This window comes from Malaya genurostris, chromosome 2, assembly GCF_030247185.1.
Source record: "Malaya genurostris strain Urasoe2022 chromosome 2, Malgen_1.1, whole genome shotgun sequence".
Lineage (NCBI taxonomy): Eukaryota > Metazoa > Arthropoda > Insecta > Diptera > Culicidae > Malaya > Malaya genurostris.
In genome coordinates, this window is record NC_080571.1 from 211,229,762 (window position 1) to 211,253,678 (window position 23,917).

General features: G+C 36.8%; 1 protein-coding gene across 1 annotated transcript in view; it reads left to right on the plus strand.

Annotated features, from left to right (window-relative positions):
* LOC131427363 (E3 ubiquitin-protein ligase MIB2) overlaps positions 1-23,917 on the plus strand; it is a 95,841-nt gene that overhangs the window by 61,163 nt on the left and 10,761 nt on the right. Inside the window, exons 2-3 of the mRNA XM_058590485.1 lie at positions 1,696-1,876; positions 19,119-19,458. Coding sequence (XP_058446468.1) covers positions 1,819-1,876; positions 19,119-19,458 — 398 coding nt within the window. The 5' untranslated portion in view covers positions 1,696-1,818. The remainder of the gene's footprint in view (positions 1-1,695; positions 1,877-19,118; positions 19,459-23,917) is intronic.

Sequence of the window (23,917 nt, forward strand, 5' to 3'; positions counted from 1 at the left end):
GAAATGTTCAGGAAAATTTATTACCTTATAATTTATTTTTATTATTTTTGCTTGAAAAAAAAATGTCCTCAAACTAAATTTTCTCAAAGGAGTTTTTTGTACAAGGATTTATTATTTTACAATATTATGTGAAGTTTTGAAAACTGTAGAAAATGTTTTTATGTTTTGCAAATTGTTTATCGTAAAGGGATCTGTCACTTGGGTTACATGCTGGAAGGTCCACGTATTCATGTGATCATTCGTCGGTGTATTTAGTTTTAATGTATTTAGCTTGATTAATGGCTGAATACCCGGTAAATTTGTACAAGTGGAACTGCCATCAATATTAATATGCATCATATCACAGTCCCGGTATTTAACTTCAACTGCTTTGTTCCTCCGAGCTTGATGGTAGAGAGTTCCATGGATTGTATCATGATTGATGTCGATTTGCGATTATGTTTTTTTAATGAATTAGGCTAAATGACTTTTATTACTGTACCAACATTCTAGATTTTGGTTTACTCACCTGCTCATGTCAGCTAGTAAGCCCAGTTTTGTGGTAATTAGACGGTACAGGAAAATCGCATGGCTTGAACCCTATATCATATTGACTTTGAGAATCCATTCAGTTCGGGGCTGAAAGATGGTTTATTAGATCAGGCCTTATGCTCTGAACCGCCTACACCAGGTCGATTGTATAGAGTGCACAATGTTTCAGAAAACGATGACTCTGGTAGAAGTACGCTGGTTCGTACAGTTCGAAACAGCTATATTATTTTAAAGAAGTATGTGCCAATTATTTATCAAACAAAGGGGCAGCTCGTTTCTGTTAAATGCAACTATTCCACTTGAACATGTTTCGTGTTCCAAGCCATTGCCATGGATATAGTGCAGCCATTAGAGCTATTTTTTTCTGAAATGATAATTGCGTTCACGAAAAAAATAACTAAAACGATGTTGCGTGCATATCAACAGCCGCCAACACCGGTAATAATGAAAAAAATGAGCTATCTACTAAATTCCACTCGATTGAAAGTGAAATCTCATTCGACCGTTTTATTAGTAATTGCTTTGGGCTGGTGGTGATACGTCGGATCCCCTTTTGTTAACAGAGCTTGAATCGTATGCGATAGTTATACATAAAGGAATCCGTTTATTGGTCTGTTGCGACTGACCACCACATCAGTATTGCTTCGGACTAAGAGCTAAGAGCTGCCTGGGAATATGGTATTATGTGGCTGGACAATATCATCAATAGGGACAGTAATTATGGACGGGCGCCGTAGGGTTTATTATGTTTTGCGCTCTTTGAATGAGAATTCACATTTTTTCGATCCTTTGGCATTTCTATGTCGAGCTGTTATGAGAGGAGATGAGTGTCATTTCGTAGGTTTTTAGAGGTCGAGCGAAAAAAAATTGTTGCTGGTTGTTTTTTTTTTGGAAAGGGACTTACGTACATCTATTCTTACGAAATTATGTCCCTTTCTAAAAAAACCTATCAAATTATGTTATTGAAACTGTCTTAGTTAATAAAATCTATCAGCAACAAGTTACTGAAATTAAATTTAATGCGTTCAATCAAGTGGACGAGTTAGTAGAAGATCACTTACCCGCAAAATCAATTTGATTACATACTATCCTTAACAATATCCACCGTCCAACACATAAACTAGTGATGTTTCAACATTTTCTTTGTCTGTTCATCTTTTGCAGATTGTTCGGAAGAGACGAATCATCACTTGAAGTGAGCAGTGCAGTGTGCCGTCATCTAGTGAATCCCCACGAGGGACAGACAGTGTTTACACTGGGCCAGAAAGAAAGCAGGCAGCAGCCATAATGCTGGCACCAGGAATCCGTGTCGTACGTGGACCTAACTGGATCTGGCAAAATCAAGGTACTTGCGGCAATGGAAATACTGCGTGCTGTGTATACATTATCAAACACTCGATGTCGATGAGCAAGGATACTGGCCCGACACAGTCGTGTACTTCCACATAATGAAATAATAATGCAAACGAAGAAGGGACCATGTCACAGCGTAGGGTGTCCCTTGTTTTTTTTTTGTTTTTGATGAATTCAGGGTGGTGGAGATAGCCGAAGAGATCGAGTTACAGCTTGGTAAATCAGAAACGGGAACTTCTAACTTGTGCTACATCATGGTGCGCGTTGTGCTTTGTATCAGTCGGTGCGTCATGGGACCGTGACTGTGCGACAGAAAGCGAGAAACAATTTGTTACGATAGGGAGGAAACGGGAAACGAAAATTAAATCCCCCTCAGAGAGAGAGTCATCGACCTGGATGAACAAGCGGCAGGCAGAAGCGGAAGCATCTGCACCATATGTTTAATGTGTCATACCATGTGGCTCTGTAAACACACACTGGACAGTTACTTCTCACATCGGCATTGGATTTCCAATGCCGGCGAAAGCTAGAAGTTAGGATACAGCGATTTGAAATGATTTCGGTATTACAAGGCCATTGCTATGAAAGCTATATTAAATCGCCTCCATTCTAGGATTAACTCCCGTATTTTTCCTATGTGACGAAAGAAACAGTCGCGCAATATTGTCTGTCGGGTACGAAAACAAATCTGGATTGCAGAAAAGCTTTTCTTAACTTATCATCATCATCATCATCATCATCATCACTGCGGTGAAGTGCGAAAAAACGCTTCAAAGAGCAATTCGTTGCGGTGAAACTGAACATGGAACTAAAGCCAACAATTGTGGTATTGTCTTTGGAAAGGTATCAAGCTTCGCATTAGAGTTCTTTTTTGTTTCACTTCTGTACTTTCCCATGCAAAGGAAAACCTATCCCGGCCCATAGCACTAACGGCTTGCTTATAGATGCGAGATTATGCGGAAATGTAGCTAGACATGGTACGGAAATAGCACATTCCTAGTAATTGTGTGGCATATTTTCCGTCACGTGAACGTTATACAAATGCGATAATTGTAACGATCCTGGTTGGTTTTATTTTTGACAGTTTGGTCCTGTATCAAAATGCAATTGGACACATTCGACAACAGATCGATATTGACTATTTCTGGACAAATGAGTTGATTGTCCCTGCATGTTGTTGGAAGTGATACGGGAAAGAGTGTTACAGATAGGAAACAGAAGAATGATTTTCAACAATGTTGGCAGCAATTCAGATGTAAACGTGTTACATATCATTTATTCTGAACAAAAATTGTTATAACGATAATCATATTTTGAGGTAGGATTACGTTTTTGTTTTCTATGTAGTGGGCCAAATACAAAATTCGGAAATTAAAACCGTACAAACAGTGGTCAGATTTGAAACATCTGTAGCTCCATCAATTTCAAGCCGGTTTTCGATATCATTACGCCTACTGCTCGGAAATTTTTCTACGCATCGATTCGCGTACACTGAAGTTTTTCTTGACGCGTTTTTGTCATTCGACTCAGTTCGTCGAGTACGCAAAATGTCTGTGTGTGTGTGTTCTCGGAGATGGCTGAACCGATTTTCATAAACTTAGATTCAAATGAAAGGTCTTGCGGTCCCATATAAAATTTGTGAATATTATTAGGATTCGATTTCCGGTTCCGGAGTTATGGGGTAAAATGTGCAAAAATTGTGAAAATAAGTGCACCAACCTTTTTCGGAGATGACTTAACCGATTTTCATAAAATTATATTCAAATGAAAGCTCTTCAGGTCCCATACTAAATTCCTGAATTTCATGTGAATCTGACATACCACAGTATTTTATATGATAGCATAATTGATATGAGGGCATCATTACACCACAAGGTGGATTGGAACAGGATTTTTATACGGTTTCTCTTCACGTGGATTTCCGAGATTACGTCGTTTTTAAAGATTTTCCGAAGTTACGTGGTTTTTTTCGTGGATTACCGAAGTTACGCGTATTTCCCAAGTTTTGCGTTTTTACGCGGATTTCCAAAGGTACGCGGGTTTCCGGAATTACGTGTTTTTTTTTCTACGCGAATTTCCGAAGTTGTACTTTTTTTCTTTACTGATTTCTGTTTTTGCCTTTTTCATATAGAAAGGCTATGCAATCACTGTGAAAACCGACTTATTAACCGAGGCCTGGAGGACCGAATGTCATATACCATTCGACTCAGCTCGACGAACTGAGCAAATGTCTGTGCATGTGTGTCCGTCCATGTGTGTGTATGTGTGTATGTAACAGATCGGCTGAAAAGTTCGTATCGTTTCTATGAGAGGGCGCCACTAGAAATAAATCCATACCATTTTCAGTTAGTACCAACCTTCAAAAGATACGTGTATAAATTTGACAGCTGTCTAATTATTAGTTTGTGAGATATTGCATTTTGAGTGAAGCTACTTTTGTTATTTCGTGTGTTGATGAAACATTACTTTTTGATGAAAAAAAGTGCCGCCGATACCAAAAAAATGGCTTGATGAGTGTTATCCAGATTCTGCACCGGGCGAAGCAACAATTCGTAAGTGGTTTGCAAAATTTCGTACTGGTCATATGAGCACCGAAGACGATGAACGCAGTGGACGTCCAAAAGAGGCTGTTACCGATGAAAACGTGAAAAAAATCCACAAAATGATTTTCAATGACCGTAAAGTGAAGTTGATCGAGATAGCTGACACCCTAAAGATATCAAAGGAACGTGTTGGACATATTATTCACGAATATTTGGATATGAGAAAGCTTTGTGCAGAATGGGTGCCGCGTGAGCTCACAATCGATCAAAAACAACAACGAATTGATGATTCTGAGCAGTGTTTGGAGCTGTTATATCGAAATAAAACCGATTTTTTTCGTCGATATATAACAGGCAAAAATGGTATCGAAAAGTTGGAAGATCGCTATAATCGCTGTATCGCCTCTGATGGCAATTATGTTGAATAATAAAAACGAATTTTGGCAAAAAAATGTGTGTTTCTATTAAACGATACGAACTTTTCAGCCGAACTGTTATGTTGGTTACATCTGTATATTGATAAATAAAATAGATGTGACCAGTGTTGGTGATTGCCGAAAATTTGACAGAAGCTGCTCGATATTAATCAATATTGTATACAACATTTTCAATCCGGTCCACTTCATACTCTGAGTATTTCACGGCCCTTAAAAAAATTACAGTCTGATAATGATTGGTGCTGTGTGGAATTTACCAAGAGAGTATCGCAAGTTGACAATTATCGCAGAAAATCGAAGCGATGATTCGACTTGATGATTCTCATACATGGTTGCAATATTTCAAAACCCTCGTGTGGAGCATTCACATACATTTTCATAGACACAACTTATACAAAGGTTATATGCACATAGTTAGGATAAGCGGCAATAGTAAAATGATTTTATCGCAATTATCCACAGAGCATACAGAATCGGATCGCGAAACGAAAATTAGCGACTGTTTGTTGCTTCAGAGAGAATCCCCACAGCAGCGAGCTAACCTTTGATTCTCAGACAAGTCATCGAGAGAAATTCGCTCTCGCACTTGTGTCGATTCTATGTTAAATGAACCATGCCGGTTTTTTGTTGCTGCGATAATATCTGTCTCTTATTGATGGCACTGATTGAATCGTGTGAAGAGTTGCTAGTGAGCGTTCTTTGATACGATAAAGGACATCTTTGGATGTGACTAGATTTTGCTGCTCGCATATCTTAGATGTCTACCAGTTTTAAATGTCATTTATGTCATCAAGAAATGATCCAGAACTCAAAAACGATGTCGAAATGGTGTTTATTCGAATCAGGAATCAGAATAAAATGGCTCAAACGGCACGTTCCCCGTGTTATTCAGTCAGTACGTGTCCCATCGATGAAAAAAGATAATCAGAAGGTGTCTGGTCTGGTGAGTTTGGAGAGTATGATAGGAGCAACCCAATTAAGCGTAAAAATTGTTTCTTTGACCTGTTTGGCTGAATGGGTGACGAGTTAATAGGTATATATAATATGATGATCAGCTTTACCATGAACATAAACTTATCAATTCACCTAATTGATGAGTAATTAGTTGCGAATTAGTTGCGGTAGTTTCCATTTTTTTTTTGCTTTTTTTAGTACTTCGCCAAGTTCATATGAAGTTAACGTTAACTTCATATGAGCTTAGCGAAGCACTCAAAAAAAGAAAAAAAAATCGACAACAAATTCAAAACCACTGTCACTAATTAGCAATAAACTATCCACTGAGTTTCAATTTGTTTTCAAGCTTATTTAGAAGGAGTGTTTCGCTGACTTCATATGAACTTACCGTAGTGCTCGAAAACAAAATTAAGCATCAAATTCAAAATTACCGTAACTCATAAGCAACTGTTTTTAAGCTTATACTCGAAAAAATAAGGAAAGTTGAGCAAACAAATTTAAAGTTACCGCAACTAATTTGTATCATATTATGCACTGTGCTTCGATTTGTTTTCAAACTTATTTAGGAGGGGTGTGGCGTTAACTTCATCTGATTTTAGCGAAGTACTAAAAAAAATTGAGCAGCAAATTCAAAATCACCCTAACTTAGTAGCAACTATTTTGGATTAGAAGAAGTGTTTCGTAAACTTTATATGTACTTAGCGAAGTACTGCAGAAAAAAAAATTGAGCAACAAATGCAAAGTTACCGCAACTAATTTGTATCAAATTATCCACTGAGTTTCGATTTGGTTTCAAACCTATTTGAGGGGAATGCTGCGTTAACTTCATCTGATTTTAGCGAAGTACTCAAAAAAAAGAGCAGTAAATTCAAAATGACCGTAACTTATTAGCAACTAATTTGCAACAAATTATCCACTGGGTTTCAATTTGTTTTTAAGCTTATTTAGAAGGAGTGTTTCGTAAACTTCATATAAACTTGGCGAAGTATTCGAAAAAAAAAATTGAGAAACAAATTCAAATTTACCTTAACTAATTACCTTAGCTTATTTAGTTGGGGTGCTTCATTAACTTCACATGAACTTAGCGAAATACTCGAGAAAATAAGGCAAATTGAGCAAACAAATTCAAAGTTATCACAACTAATTTGCATCAAATTATCCACTGGGCTTTGAGGGGGGTGCTGCGTTAACTTCATCTGATTTTAGCGAAATACTCAGAAAAAAATGAACAGCAAATTTAAAATCACCGTAACTTATCAGCAACTAATTTACAACAAATTACCCACTGGATTTTGAATTTTTTGATGCCAAAAGTCTTAGAATTGCCGGATACGTCGAGATTTAGTGCTATCTCGAAAAATTTGTGACTCAAATCTCAAAATTCCCTGAAGTCGATATTTTAATTTTTTGCCTTTCTCATATAGAAATGAAAGGTCTTGAGGTCCCATAAAAAATTCTTGAACATTTTTTGGATCCGACTTCCGGTTCGGGAGTTATGGGGTAAAATGTGCAAAAAAAGAAAATATGTGTTCTAACTTTTCTCATAGATAGCGCGACCGATTTTCACAAACTTAGGTTCAAATGAAAGGTGGCCCCATATGTAATTCCTGAATTTCATGCGGATCCGACTTCCGGATCCGGAAATATAGGGTAAAGTGGGTTAAAAATTGTATACCATCACTAAAAATGGGGAAAAACCTTAAACAAAATTCTAAATCGACCTCAAATCTTTTTCAATTGATAGTTTTTATCAGTAGACGGTCAAACAAACCGATTTCGGTTATTTTTTCAAGAATCGCAGAGAATTATTTTGAAGAATACCACAGTATTATATATGATAGTATGATTGATATGAGAAAGGCATCATTACACCACTAGGTGGATTAAAACAGGTTTTTTTTCGAGATAACACTAAATCTCGACATTGCATGCAATTTTAGGACTTTCTATGGTTTCAATATCGGAAATTTTCAAACCTTTACCGCCGGGCAGCACCCCTTACCCATGTCCAATTTAGCTCCAATTTTACATGGGGACTTTTTTCGAGGTGCTTGCACTTTTGAGCACTAGTGCTTTACAAAATTAAAGGGGATCTCAAAATATTGGCTTATATATAATAGCGTTAAAAAACTACGTGTTTTGTCGTTTACGTCACTTATACCATCATATCTCCAGAAACAGAAGTCGCAGTCATTTGATCTTCGAACTTGATCAATACCCCAATAGTAGTTTTCAAACGAGCCTAAGCTTGTTAAAATCGGTTCAGCCATCTCCGAGAAACTTGCGTGGTAAAAAAAACATCTCGTTTTGTCGGTTACGTCACTTACATAATCATATCTCCGAAACTTGATCAATGGCCTAACAATAGCTTTCAAATGGGTCTAGACTTGTTAAAATCGGTTCAGCCATCTCCGAGAAATTTGCGCGGTAAAAGAAACAAGTTTTGTCGGTTACGTCACTTATACCATTATATCTCCGGAACCAGACGTCACAGCTATTTGATCCTTGAACTTGATCAATGGCCAGACAATAGCTTTTGAACAAGTCTAAGTTTGTTAACAGCGGTTCAGCTACCTCTGAGAAAATTGAGCGGTAAAATGTCTTCGATTTCTGATTTCAACAAAGCACTGAAAAAATTTAGCAACAAATTCAAAATCATCGTAACTATTTGGCAACTTATTAGCAACAAATTATCCACTGGTTTTCGATTTGTTTTTAGGTTTATTTAGGAGGGGTGTTTCGTCAATTCTTAATGAACTTAGCGAAGTTCTAGAAAAAAACTCGAAATTACCGCAACAAACTAGCAATGAAATTCTTCACCGTTATCATCGGCGATAGGTGCTTCGCTAAGTTCATGTTCATAGTTTTACTCGGAGTAAAGTAAATTGTTAGAACAGCGCTTATATTTCCATATTTACGTTCTATCGTTATCGTATTTTGCTTCAAAATTATTGTGTTTGTTTCACTGTGATCTTAAAAATGGCCAAGGGTTCATCCTTGACAATTCAGCCTTACTGCCTCCATGAATTTGTCCTTATGTCTGTGTTATTTCAATTGTCTGTGTTATTTGAATTGTTATTGTCTTGTTATTCGAATTGTCAAATAAATTGAAGTTAGCAGTAACGGTAAAAAACCTAATTAGATGTCGCCTGTTGTCTCTTGAATCTGGATGTTTCGGAGTGGTATATGGGAAGAGAATGACAGTTTGAATTAAATGTATTTCGCAAGTAACTAAGACAGAGGCCGTGATTAGGTTTCATGGTTTTTTTGCTTATATGAAAGTTAACTTTGATTATAAGATCACGAACATTGGTCATGATTTGACGAGAAGACAGAACAATTTGTTTCATGAATTTTTAATCGTGGTGGCGGTCACAGATTTATTTTCGAGTGCTTATAATTAAAATTTACGTTTCTGTGACCCGTTTTTTACCAAATGCATTCTACAGGAATCGAATGTGAATTTCGTATTCAATCCATTTCTGGAAATCCCGCGGTAATATGTCATGTCCTTGTATCATGCCGGAAAACTGTGATGGCATAACTGTTGCTGTTTTTTTTTGTTTTTAAAATACTAGTGATTTATGTACTCAGCGTTTGAATGTCTGCGCCGCGGCTTTACGTGCTGGTTTTCATAATAGCAGACAGCATCGTTGTAAAGAAACCATTAAAAAATCAATAGTGGCATTGCGGATGTTTTCACTCGTTTGCGATTCAGCTGCGACGAAGTGTCCATTCGCTAGTGTACATTCGTAGGCTTAGAGTGAAGTAGAAATTAGTAAGCATTGAATGAGGATAGCTTTAGGCTCCACATCGTAGGTATCTTGCCATCATTATATCTCAGCTCTGAGGCTTAAGTTCGCCAACCATTCGGCTTTATGCTGAACAAAAACTAATGGCTTCTTGTGAACGTTGTGTGTAGCGTCGTATGTGGGATTATATTTCAATGTTATAACGAATTACAACAAAATAGGTTAAACCGATTACGTACATTACGATCCCGCATCGTGTACCACACTGTACCTCAGCACCGTAAACAAATTCCTCGAAATCTCGAGATGTCATTTACCCGAAATTTCCCAATTTCGATTTCGATAGCTACTGCTGCCCTCGTCTACAAATAGCGGAAGAAGCGCGCCTGTTACATGTTTAACGCACATGTTGGTGAAGCTATTTTGACTGATTGTTTTATATGTCGAATTGGCGGCTAGGGTTCCTGAAGGATGGTACTACCCTTTCTTTTTGGCTAAAGGAAATTTAATCTATCGGAGCATGAGACATCAGCGAGCTCGGCAATGGAACTGTTTGTCTGTGTGTGATTAGGTGTGTAGGAAGCAACGTCGCGTACGACAGCGACAAAGTGGCGAGAAGCTAAAGACAGACAGTGTGTGACGTCTCTAAAAATAGTGATGAAAAATCGTATTTTTAACACATCCTAAAGGGCGCGTGCCATCGGAAATGTTTCATTTTTTGTCCTCTTCTTTTGAAATATGTACGCTTGACGATTCTTTATTCCCGGTTGCGGCACACGTTGCTGCGGGGAAAATGAGAGAAATTACTGTGATTTTTATGTCAACCGCATGTGTGTGACATGTAATCGCTCAATGTTTGGATTAGATTGGAAAGTGAAGTTCGCGTGAGGACACAATATTGTCGCGGCATTGGCTTGTATTGTGCATGAGTGTATGCGTTTTGTGTACTCGAATACGTGCGTAGTCAGCATATGGTGAATCCTCGAAGGAATAAATAAAGCAGAGGGAAATCAAATCTCGATCTCAACTGGCCAGACGATGAGAACAAATAAAAATAAAGTGATCTACAAAGGAGTAAGGTTTGGAAAAAAAATTATATAGGGGAAGGTAGAGTTAGCAGGGCTTCTTAGTTCCAACAAACATACTTTATGTTTTTTTTTAACTAAAATTGTTAGCTGTATTTGTTTGATTTTATTCTTGAATAAAGGTTTCACAAACTTTCTGATTGTTTATCATATAAATAGGCATTACACATATAAAAAGGTTATGTAATCACTGTGAAAACTGACTTTTGAGAGTCATGTACCATTCGACTCATTGAGATTACAAAATTTTTGTTTGTGTATGTGTTTTTGTGCGTTTACTTTTCTCGAACATGATAGGGACTATATCAACGAACTTAGCTTGAAACGAAAGACTTTTTGGTCCCATGTAAAATTCAGGAATTTCTTCAGGATCCGGCTTTCAGTTCCGGATTAAGAGAATGATTATTGCTTAAAAAGGCAGGTGGGTATTGCCAGAGACATAAGTGGATTGACGTGAATTCCGGATAAAAACATTTGTTTTGGAAGAACCGGTTGAGTTTTTGTCCGGCTTTTGCATACAAAGTTTTTTTTGTCCGGTTTTTGTTATTAATGTTTTTATCCGGTTTTGCAATCAAAAATATTTTAACAAGTTTTTCAAACTTAGTTGTATCTATCCCATATGTATGTCTTATTAGTTTATGGCCAAACAAAATGGTTTTGGCTATACCGAGTTTCCGTTTTCGCAAGTACCGAGAATAATGGTTAAACACTCCTTAAAAATGGAGTTCATTCCGTTTTCTCTGTAACAACTGATCCGATTAACACAAGCTTAGGCTCACATAAAAGGTCATATGATCTAATATGTTACTATAAAACTTTATCGGAATCCACCTTCCGCACGGATATAAATCCATTGCCGGTACCTTGATTAAGAAATCATGCAAAATCATGAAACATTACTTCTCATGAGACCATGCCTATTACTGATGATTTTGTAAGCAAATATCATAAAAAATTTCATGATTGAAGTCATTTTTCTCACAATATCATTAATAATAGGTATGATCTCATGAGAAGACACGTTTCATGATTTTCATAAATACATAATTTCAGACGTATCAAAAATGGTTGTCAAAAAAAACTCACTTCGATTTTTTAGGGATAGTTTAACTGGTTTCGCAAATTGAATCAAAGGTATTAAGCTCCAATAGGTTGCTACAAAATTTTAAACGAATCCGACTTGCGGTTCTGGAATTATAGAATTCAAATTTTGTTTTTAAATGACGATGCAAAATACGTAAACATGTCTTAGGAACTGTTCTAATATATATAGGCCGACTATAACCAAACAAATTTACTCCGATACCGAATAATTGTGGTGCAATAATTTGAAAAGGAAACTTTCATCAATATCTAAACTTACTGGCAATGAGGAAGGCATCATTATACCACATTTCCTTTTATTATAATTCAAATTTTCACATTTACAATGAATGTCTACCATTAGCCGACCATTGGAAAGCTTCGATTTTTAATGGTTTAATGGTTAAGGTTGCTTGTATCAAAATTTATTCAGAAATATTATAGTGCATGTTTCGTTTAGTATAAACAATCTGTTTATTTACCGCTTTTCGGATGTGCAATGGAAGCAAGTTTCTGAATTTCAGTTCTGCTTTACTACAGACAGCTGATTTCATACCTCAGAATTCGTGAAACACATCCCTAATCTAAACTTCTATAAATGACAAAAAAATAAAGCACTCCAATATGTATTCTGTGCATACTCATAGTCAAGTAGTTCGATTTGTAAATAAGTTTCCCAGATAGGGATTAGTTGCGGATTCATGCCGATTTCGCAAACTTCAATTTCTTCTGTTTCTTTTATCAGTCTTTTTCAGTATGTTTTTCGTTAGATATTTATAAAAACTCTATTTTTTAAGTGTCAAGCATATTCTTTTCGATCAGCTAGCATATGTGTACCGTAGCAGATCATTTCGTCGGAAGACGTTTCGCCGACAGTCATTTTCAATGACCGGTCAAATGTGGTGCAAACCTGCAATTGCCTGGTTTTCTCGGTCTACTCAAAGCCAGTTTTTATGCTAATAGCTATCCTGCAAGTCATAGATTGTTGAAATCCGTCCATTTTTAACGAAGATAGTGGAGTTTTTGTCTAACCGACTTTTCCACGCATTCTAGTAGTAGGAGTTTTGAGCACACGATTTTTGATACATTGTATAATACATGTTTCGATTTTAGCACGGTTTGTTTTTGGCAACATAATCGTTCGAATATGACATATGTATTAGAAAGATGGTATTATTTTCGTATTAAAAACAATTTCATAATTATAATAATTAAATTGCCTACATCAATAATTGCTCGAAGCACATAACTTCTTGTACTTATATATCATTCGAATCAGTTCGTCGATAAAAAATAATACTCAATTTCCTCGAAGAATGCTAAACCGAGTTCTATAAATTTCATAAGAAAAATCCTATGCTTCCATACAAAGTCCCTGAATTTCATTTGGATCCGACTTCTGGCTCCGGAACTACAAGATGATATGTGTAACGAAACAGCCATGAATCGAGTTAAATGGAGACGCCTCCTGTATACAGCAGAGTCCCGCGTGGTCTACGACTGAAAGAGTAGGGTAGTAAATGTGTAACGAAATTAAAATTAAATCACTAATTTTCTCCATCTTAGATTCAAATGAAAGGTCTTAAAATTCAATCAGAACCGACTTCCGGTTCAGGAGATACAGGGTGCTTAGAGTAGAAATGTCAATTTTACACAAATTAATCGGGTTTTTCGGATTTTCAGATTTCGATAGTCGATGACTAAATAAACTTATTTCAGTTTCACTGCCATTCGGTTTTTGATTCCGGAAGATACCCAAAACTTTGTTTGAAACGCACTACGATTTTCCAAAGATTTCGACTTCCGGTTCCAAATTTATCTGGGAAATTCTCACAAAAAGGCAAAACCGAATTTCATGAACAAAAATTCTAATTAAAAGACTTATGGTCTCAAATGCAATATGGTTATACAAAATTGGAGAATTTTATCCGACTTCGACTTCCGATCCTGGAATTAAAGGGTGAAAAAATTCAAACTGATAAATAAATTGACGATATCAAAAATCGTAAGAAATTGTTGGGCTCAAAACTATTCCAATTTGTTCTTCATGTTAATTCAATGCCATGCGAAGCGTTTTGTATTATGTTGGTCCTTAAATAACCGGTATTTAGGATATCGGAAGTAACATAAATAATTACCAAAAACTCAAAAGTGGAACTCGTTACAACATCTCATGGAAAGCTTGCATTTGCAAATCGTATGCCACTGAAGTTTCAAAACATCACTTGAAATTAGGCTCGAAGTTGTTTTAATATTTCATTATATTAGTTGATGGTTAAACAAACTGAATTCCATTATACCCGCCCCCAGTTTTCGGTTCCCGAATTACCGGGATCTTCCAAGATCTTTAAGATGGAGCTCCCTGCTATGGTATTATACAAAACGAATGTTTTAAACAGGCTCCCACTTTTTAAAGTTGTAACGTTTTACCGTTATTTATATACATATAAAATAAGTAGAGAATTTGCTCAAACGTTGGAAAACTTTCGCGAGGCTAGGAGGACCGAGTATCGTTTGTCAATCGAATCAGCTCGACAAATTGAGCAAACGTTTGGGTGTGCCTGTATGTGTGTACAGAACAACCCTCCGTTTGACACATTTTTATACCTTCGGTCTGACAGATGGGGCTGGCCTGACCTATATAACACATGGGCTTAAAAGTCCCCGGCCTAACACATAGATGGCGCTAGTTTTATTGCAGGCACCTTTTTCCAGTTAATACTAACATTTAAAAGACAGCTGTTAGAATTTCATGATATTCTGCTCATTAGTTTGTGAGTTGTTGTGCTAAGAATGACGCTACTTTTGTATCAAAAACAATTTCGTGTTTTAATTTTACATTGCTTCTTGATGGGAAAAAATAACGTTCAGGCGAAGCAATGACACGAAAAGTGTTATGGATACTCCGCTCCATCAGAAACAACAAAACGTTGGTTTGCTGACTTCAAACGTGGTCGTAGAGACACCGATAATGCAGAACGCAGTGGACGTTCAAATGAGGCGGTAACATCAGAAAACATAAAAAAATATCCACAAAATCGTGCTGCGTTTGCTCACTATTGACTAAAAACGAGAACGTATTGATAATTCCGGGCAGTGTTTGGCCATGTTTAAACGTAACAAACCGGAATTTTTGCGTCGATATGTGACAATGGATGAAACATGGATTCATCACATCATTCCGGAATCAAAACGATCATCATCTGAGTGGACAGCAACTGGTGAAGCTCGTCCAAAGCGCCCGAAAGCACCAACCATCAGGAAAGGTTATCGCCTCAGTATTTTGGGATGTGCGTGATGTAATATTTATTGACTATCTTGAGAAAGGAAATACCATCAACAGTGAATATTATATAGCGGTATTGGAACGTTTGAAGGATGAAACTACAAAGAAACGATCGCATATGGCAAAGAAAAAAATTGTGTTTCATCAAGACAACGCACCTGGTCACAAGTCAATCAAAACAAAGACAAAACTACATGAATTGAAATTCGAATTGCTCCCACATCCACCGTATTCGCCAGATTTGGCTCCCAGTGACAACTGGCTATTCGCCGACCTGAAAAGAATACTCGCCGGTAAGAAATTTCGCACGAATGAAGGTTATCGCTGAAACTGAGGCCTATTTTGAGGCGAAAGATAAATCGTTCTGCAAAATTGGCATTTAAATGTTAGAGCGGCGCTGGAATGATTGCGTTGCTCTAGATGGAGATTACGTTGATGGATAAAGTTACTTTCTCTTTTTTAGGTCCTGGATGGATTTTTCTGTAAATTAAAGGTGTATTTGAATTCATTCCTTCCAAACCAGAAATATATTTTCTGCATAGTTCGTGAGCCAATATTGGATGGAACCTCAATTCGATAGATACATTTTTAATATATTAACACTAGATTTACGGACCGAGCCAATTTGACTCATAAAACATATGTTCGTTCCCAAAAATCTGTTTCAAAACAAGAGTTTATATATAAACAATATTTTACATGATTGTTTTGATAGTATACATTTAATTTAAATTGATTTGGAACTTTTTCTTTGAAAAAAACTTCAACTTTCTTGTGTAAGTCAAATTGGCTCACTCCAGTAGAAAAGGTATATAACCAAAATCCGTATATCTAGTGTTGAGTTAAGGGTTGAAACGAAAAAATTATGGCTGAACTCATCTGTCAGACGGCGGATCAATGTAAAACTAATTCGAAAATATGTCCAAATATTTTTGACCTATACATTATCGTTCTTCCCAACCACAATTTGAAAGGAATAAAATTTTAAGATGCTAGAAATTTTTCAAAGATATGATATAAGCCAGAAATTTTTGTTATCAGGTGTACAACTTTGCTTTCGCCGTTTTTCGATAGGTGGCTGTACCAGCTGAGGCTGGTCAAAATACATAGATGATAATGCATTTAAAGTGAGTGTGTACAGTGCCTAACGAATTGTCATCGCCGTTTCAGTGACAGTTGTTCTTGTTTTCGTATTATTCACGCTCGAAAATGTCTGTTTATGTGCCCAATTCTCGCCATTTGCGAGAAGTTTTACTTTTCTGTTACAATTCGAAAAAAAATGCAGCTGAAGCGCATCGAATGCTCTCAGAAATTTACGGTGATACTGCTCTGAGTAAAAGAACGTGTCGAGAATGGATTCAACGTTTTAAAAATGGTGATTTCGATGTCGAAGACAAACATGGTGGTGAAAGAGAAAAAACCTTCAAAGATGAACAACTAGAATCATTGCTTGATGAAGATTCGTGCCAAACCCAAGAAGAGCTTGCCGAATCGTTGGGAGTGAGTCAGCAAGCCATTTCAAAACGTCTCAAGGCCCTGGACATGATTCAGAAAGAAGGAAACTGGATGCCGTACGAGTTGAAACCGAGAGACATCGAGCGCCGTCTATTTGTATGTGAGCAACTACTTGAAAGACAAAATCGTAAGGGGTCGACTCGTAACCGGTGATGAAAAGTGGGTTCGATACGATAATCCTAAACGCAGAAAATCATGGGGAAAGCCCGGACATGCTAATTCGTCGAAGGCAAAACCGAGTATTCACAGCGTCAAGGTTATGATTAGTATTTGGTGGGATCAGCTCGGTGTGATTTACTACGAGCTCTTAAAACCGGGTGAAACCATCACAGGAGATCGCTACCGAACGCAATTAATGCGCCTTAGTCGCGCTCTAAAAGAAAAGTGGCCACAATATCAAGAGCGACATGACAAAGTCATCCTCCAACACGACAACGCTCGGCATCACGTCGCAAAAGTGGTCAAAAAGTATCTGGAAACGCTGAAATGGGAAGTCTTGCCCCACCCGCTATATTCCCCAGATGTCGCCCATTTTGACTTCCACCTATTCCGCTCGATGGCACACGGCCTGACAGATCAACATTTTCAATCCTTCGAAGAGTTGGAAAAATGGATTGCTTCATGGATAGCGTCAAAAGAGGACTCCTTTTTTCGAACCGGGATCCGAAAATTGCCGGAAAGATGGGGGAAAGTTGTCGCTAGCGACGGACAATACTTTGAATAATACATCTGTGAGCATTTTTTCGCAATAAAGCTTTTAATTTTGGAAAAAAACGGCGGAAGCAAAGTTGTACACTGATGATAATAATCAAACTAAATGCCGAATTATGAAAATTTATTTGAAAACTAACAACACCGAGCAATATTAATGCCAAAACACATGCGGATTGATGAAATAAGGTATTATGTCAAGAACCTTTTTAGATCAGAATGAGCAAAAATTAGGTAGAGCATCACATGAATCTGTGCGATGCGGCTAAACCGTATTAGTCCATTTTTCACTTGCGTCCGGTTAACCGATAAGTGCTGAAAAATCTAACCTATTCCAACAGACCAAGAATCTCCCTCGAAGGTGTTTAGGCGTTTATTTAGGATTCTTCATACATGATTTAGTGCGAGATTACGTAGTCCACGAGTGTAACGTTAACTCTCCGTCGGAACCACTGAAATTCTCCTAAATTGACATCTTTTAAGGGTTTTCGTTTTACCAGGTTCACACAAAATTAGTTTCATTGGCCAAGGTAAATCCGATGGAGCGTGAACGAGGTTTGACTGGAAGAATTTATCGGGTTGATCATTCTCAATTTTTAGAGTAAGACAAGGTTAAACGAATTTACCCTTTTCGACGAAATGACTCTATGAATACATCTATTACAACTCGTTTCACAATTAACTCATATCTTATCATTTCTTTACGTTTCGTCTTAGACTCGTCAGTGCAGAGCAGTTCAAATTGAACTGCTTAATGCAAAAATTCGGCAGTTCAATTTGAACCGCTAAACAGACGTAAAGTTAACACTATTTGCGAAACACTCTAATGTCTAATCTGACGTCCCGACGGAAAACGCAATTGAACTGTTCTGCACTGACGAGTCTAAGACGAAATGTGAAGAAATGATAAAATTGGTAATGTGCGCTTACAGCACAAAAAAAAGCCTAAATTAACAATTCATAGCTTGTTTTGTACACATGCTCATAAAAGTGACGTTTACTTTGAATTTCAATTTTTCACGTTTCTGGTGCAATTATTGTCTTCAGATCAAGAAACAACAACTGCAATGCTACAACTTTGTGATGGGGAAGTTCTCCGTGCAGTGTATTATCAGGATTTGCTTAGTAATCTAATTTTATTGCTAACTTTGAAAACATATTCGTTCTAACTAATAATTTAACGATTCTAATTACTAGGTCTTGTCTCACGGAATCCAAAGCTAGCGCTCTCTTAATTGCGTGCGTACATGGAAAACCTGAACCATGCAACAATAGAGCAATGTATCGATAAATCACAGAGACCAGCTCCCCTATTACAGCATAAGCTGCACCGTCGACAAGGTCTCAGAAAAGAAGTATAGGAAGTATTGCTCTTTTTTTCACCTAGTCCTCATATGCACACACCAATAAACAACGCTAACATGCGAGGGTGCCGCTAGTACCGATCATGCTACAAAGACCACGAAGTCTGTACACAGACGCGTCACTGCCGCCAATGTTGAAACTGTTTTTTTTTCGTTGTTGGAAAGGAAATGATTTCCCCAATGCATCACAGACCCGACCTGGCCCAGACCGAGTTCGTTCACTTTGTGGTATCGAGAGAATGGTCTCCGTAGCTCCGAAGAATGATTTTAAGAAGATTTTAATCTAGTCTGTGCCGTAGAGCGAATCGGTTGCGCATCGCTGTCGGCTTTTCCATTGCTCGCAGTTTTTTCGGAGTTTTTTTTTCTCACTTCTGTTTGGTGGTAAATCTTTTGCTCGCTACAATAAATATATATGTGTTTCTGTTTCAAATGATTATTATTTGAAGTGTGATGAAGTGTGAATCATCTAGTAACGGAATTGAATTTCTCTAACCTTGGTTCTAGATGGCGGCGAAGGACACGTCGGAACGCTCTGCGAAGTAGGTCGTTCCGGGTCGACACATTCACCGGAGAAAACGGTTGTAGTGAACTGGGACTCCGGCCATCGGACCAATTACCGGGTAGGTTACCAGAAGCAGTACGATCTGATTGTGGTGGATAACGCGCAAATCGGGGTGAAACATCCGAACATCATCTGCGACGGCTGTACCAAACCGGGCATCGCCGGAATTAGGTTTCGCTGTGCGGATTGTTCCAACTATGACTTATGTGCCACATGCTACGGGAACGACGTACACGATTTAGAGCACTCGTTCATTCGTTACCAGACGTCGAATTCGGTCGGGTAAGTAAATTTTGTTGTTTTGCGTCTTTTTCATCCAAATAAGGTGTATGTCGTTAGTGTACAATGGCGTGACTCAAACTCCCATAAGATTATCTCAGCTTCATGTTAAAGTGATCTTTCTTCATAATTATTATCGTAATTTGCCAAACTTCTTCTGCAATGGTTGAGAATTATCAATTGTTATGGGTAAACATAATTTAAAATAAGAATATTTCATGTTCCATTAACAACAAATTCTTTGGATTTAATGAGATATCGATCCCTCCTTTTTAAAGGTTTCTATCACAACTTTCGGTCTTTCAGAACCGGAAAATAAGGGAGCCGAAAAAGTTTGTGTGATCATTAACTAATAAAACATAGATTGAAATAGTTTTGGGAACAGTTTTTGGATTTTCGTACCAATTTTGCCTCGTTAAGTTTACAACGCACAGTGGTCCAAAAGCGCAATTTAAATCTCTTAATTGATAACTCATTAAAAACGTGGTTTTCGAGGTACAGTATCTTCAGAAAAGTTGCTCAGAATGATAGACGCCATCTTTTGGCAAATTTTATTTATATAATTAATCCCCCTAAAAGTGAGATAAAGTTTTTATTTTAGCTCAGGGCCAACATAGGGGCTAAGTTACTTCGACAAAGTTATGCAGAAAGTTATTTCAAACAAGTTTGCTGAAGGTACTATTCCCGTAACTTGAGTGTAGTTCATGATATAATGTATTTTCTGAAAAGGGTGTCCAAAAACCAGTTTTTGTAAAACTTATATGTTTTCAATTTATATGAGTTTTTCATGTTATACAAAGTTTTTCATCATTAAGGGGGCTGGGGTCCACTAGGAGATTGATAGTACTTATTAGCTCTCTCCGGACAGTACCAGCCTAGATGCCGTGTGGAATCCGGCGGAAAAAAAATGAACCAAGAATAGATCCACTGGATTCCTGCTTCCATGTCGTAAAAGGGGATAATTGCAGGAGTTTCTTTTTCCTTTCAGTTATCAGATATTTTCAATGTTTCATTGCTCTATTTTACTATATTATCTCTTCTTTCAATCTATCAATTTCCGTCTAGCTTCGGAGAAAAGTTTAATTTGGAATGTTCTCTTCTTCCATGTTATTGATTGTCTTCTGCGTAAATCCGTTGATATTACAAAGTTAATAACAGAGATAGCATATATCGGTATATTGAATGCATAGTAAAAAAATACTCGATATTAATATTTCAAACAATAAATTAATATTTTTCTCGGTAGCCGGCTGCCCAGATCAACGAATATAACCAATTGATAATTTTAATAAATAATTAAAATAATAAAGCGGAAATAATAAAGAATCTAGACGCGAGTGAAATCTGTTGATCTTCATTTGGTGATTTAAAATGATTTTATAACAACTGTTTAGAATATGTCGATGCAATGAATCAACTATTTTGTCTAAATCCTATTCACTCGTTTATTTTGTATCACGTAATTTGATTTATACAAAAAATAAGGAAGTTTTCATTCTTTACGCGATAGTATTGCAAATTTTTCTTCAGTTTCATCGAATAAAAGCTGTGAATCAATACTTCCCGGGACTTCAATATAGGATATTGTTGAAACGTTCACTCGGGAAGTCAGCGAGTTCAGTGGTGCATCCGAGCATCTTGAAACCGGAACATACTGAGTCGCGCGCGAATAATAACAATACTGAAATTTTTACTAACAAATATCCTTCTTCCGTGACACTTGTGGAGTGCGCAGTAGTATATAGGGCCTCTAGTAACAACAAGTGTTGGACTAACATCCCTTCCCATTCCTTAGACGATCTACGTTCGGGCCTGGCCGGCGCCGGTACTGATCAATGAATTCTGGGGTTACCAGAAGATGTACATTGAAGGATGATTTACCAGTCCCAGGTCGAATCATCTAGAAATTCCCTGTACAATTTCAGCTAATCCCGATCAGTAACGGAGTAGCAACCAGGGGTGGTCGCTCAAGCTCAAGCTCAAGCTATACAAAGTTTTTCATCATTAAAAACTACACAACTTTCTCAAACATACTATGCTGCTATCCTTTACAGTTTAATGAAGCAGAGCAATTTTTCATTTTTACTATGGTACTTGCCACAAAATATGATTTTTTTTGTGCACATTGAAGTCTATAAATTGAATAGTTTAGTAACTGTTTTGTCATGACTTTTAAAAAAGCCAGCATCAAATCGAGTTAAGTTATGTCATCTTCTGGTAGAAAAAAGTATTATCAAAACTCGTTTCAAGAAACGTCGGACAGTAACTTTCAAAAAACGTCTGTAATTATTACTAAACTTTTCTAGACTTCGATGTCCATAAAAACCTTTCATTGTGAGAGTTTCCATGGTAACGAATATATACTGAAATCTGATCTGATATACAATGAACCTAATCATTGCAAATGTCAAGGACAATGATATTTGGAAAGAACATATCTCGCCTGCAGACGATCGCAGACGAGTAATTCAACCACGGTAGGACAGCTCTTTTGAAGTAGTTTAATATGTAAGTAGTCTCATCTGCACCTTCCTGCGCCTTTTGATTAGAGACAAGTTAGAATTTTATTAAAAAAAAACATAAAAAATTGCTCTATTTCATTAAACTGAAATGATAGCAGCATAGTATGTTTGAGAAAGTTGTGTAGTTTTTAATGACGAAAAACTTTGTATAACATGAAAAACTCATATAAATTTAAAATATATATGTTTTCTTACAAAAACTGGTTTTTGGATACCCCTCAGAAAATACATTATATCATGAATTACACTCAAGTTACGGAAATAGTACCTTCAGCAAACTTGTTTGAAATAACTTTCTGCACAACTTTGTCGAAGTAACTTAGCCCTAAGGTTGGCCTTGAGCTAAAATAAAATTTTTATCTCACTTTTAGGGGGATTAATCACATAAATAAAATTTGCCAAAAGATGGCGTCTATCATTCTGAGCAACTTTTTTGAAGATACTGTACCTCAAAAACCACGATCCTATGAGTTATCAATTAAGAGCGTGAAATTGCGCCTTTGAACCACTGTGCAACGACTTTACGTCTTTACGAACAAACTAAAAATTAATAAATCGTTTCAAACACTCATCAAACAATCTCAAGAGTTTTCAAACCACATCAGCCAATTAACTCATCATATCTTTTATTTGGTTGAAGCCTGAAAAATCCATTCCGGAGTTCTTTGATCACCACTTTCGGTATATCCAAAGAGGTGAATTGGTAATCAGCCAATGAGACCCGCGTCTTGTCTAAGTTTGTGAAAATCTTTTGAGCCTTACTTTGTGAAAATCGGTTTAGTTTGTGATGAGCAGTTCCAGAAATGCTTAGCAAGTCATAAGAATTCACAACCTCCGATTCGAATGAAATTTTGCACACGTTTTTAGTATGACCAAATATTCATTTTGCACGGATGCGGAGACCAATTCGTCACAGGACACATTTTTAAAAACGACGTATGTATTTTTGATGCTACTTCTAGGAAATGAAAAAAATGTACACTGTGAAAAAAAAGCTGGAAAACTTTGTTCAAAAATTAATAAACAAACCAAAAAACTAAAATAAAAAAACTTCTTATATTTTCTTGAATAATTTTATTTTAAACCATAACTTAAAGCTTACATTTAGGTGCAAATTGAAAAATGACGAAGTTACAACTAAAACAATTTACCGACATTTGAAAAACTTCAAATTTCTGATAATCGATTTCCTACAACTTCTTCTTGGACATCATGATTTGAAGAAAGTACTTGCAAAATACATACGCCCTTTTTAGAAATCAGTCTTGCAGGGTGGCAAGTGACCGGGAAAATCGGGAAAACCGGGAAAAAGTCGGGAATTTGATTTCACCGGTAAAAACCGGGAAAAAGTCGGGAATTTTAGTGAAAAACCGAGAAAAATATTACTAACTCACCTATGCGTAACAGTTGTTAGAATAATGATTTTTTTTTCAACAATTGAAAAGAAGGAGACAATACCCAGATTTGCGTTTGAGCGAAATGTTCTGTACAAGTATTGAAATAACTTATTGTCGATTGGAAATTGGGCCAACACCCCATGTCTCGTCCAACGATTTTTAGAGGCTTGCAGACAGTTTTAAATCAAACAGGAAGCATCAGAGTGTTTTTAGTTGTTATCAACAACAATAAACTCATTTTGGAAAATGAGGCTAACTTGGATGCTTCTGTTGGATTTTTGTTAAATTTTTAAATAAGTATTCAACACATATGCAAAATTTATGGCAAAATCTCAATGTAACATAGGGAAAATTTTTAACAAAATTATTGAACATTTTTAAGAGCCTTCATGTTTTTAAGTTCCTTATATTTCTGTTAGATGTCAAAAGGACTCGCAAAATAGGAAGAGTTGTCGACTTTGATCTTATTCACCGATTACAGGAAGTATTTGAGTTCCTTTTTTGAGAGTTTAAACTGGTTTCTGAGGAATTATATAAGGCTTT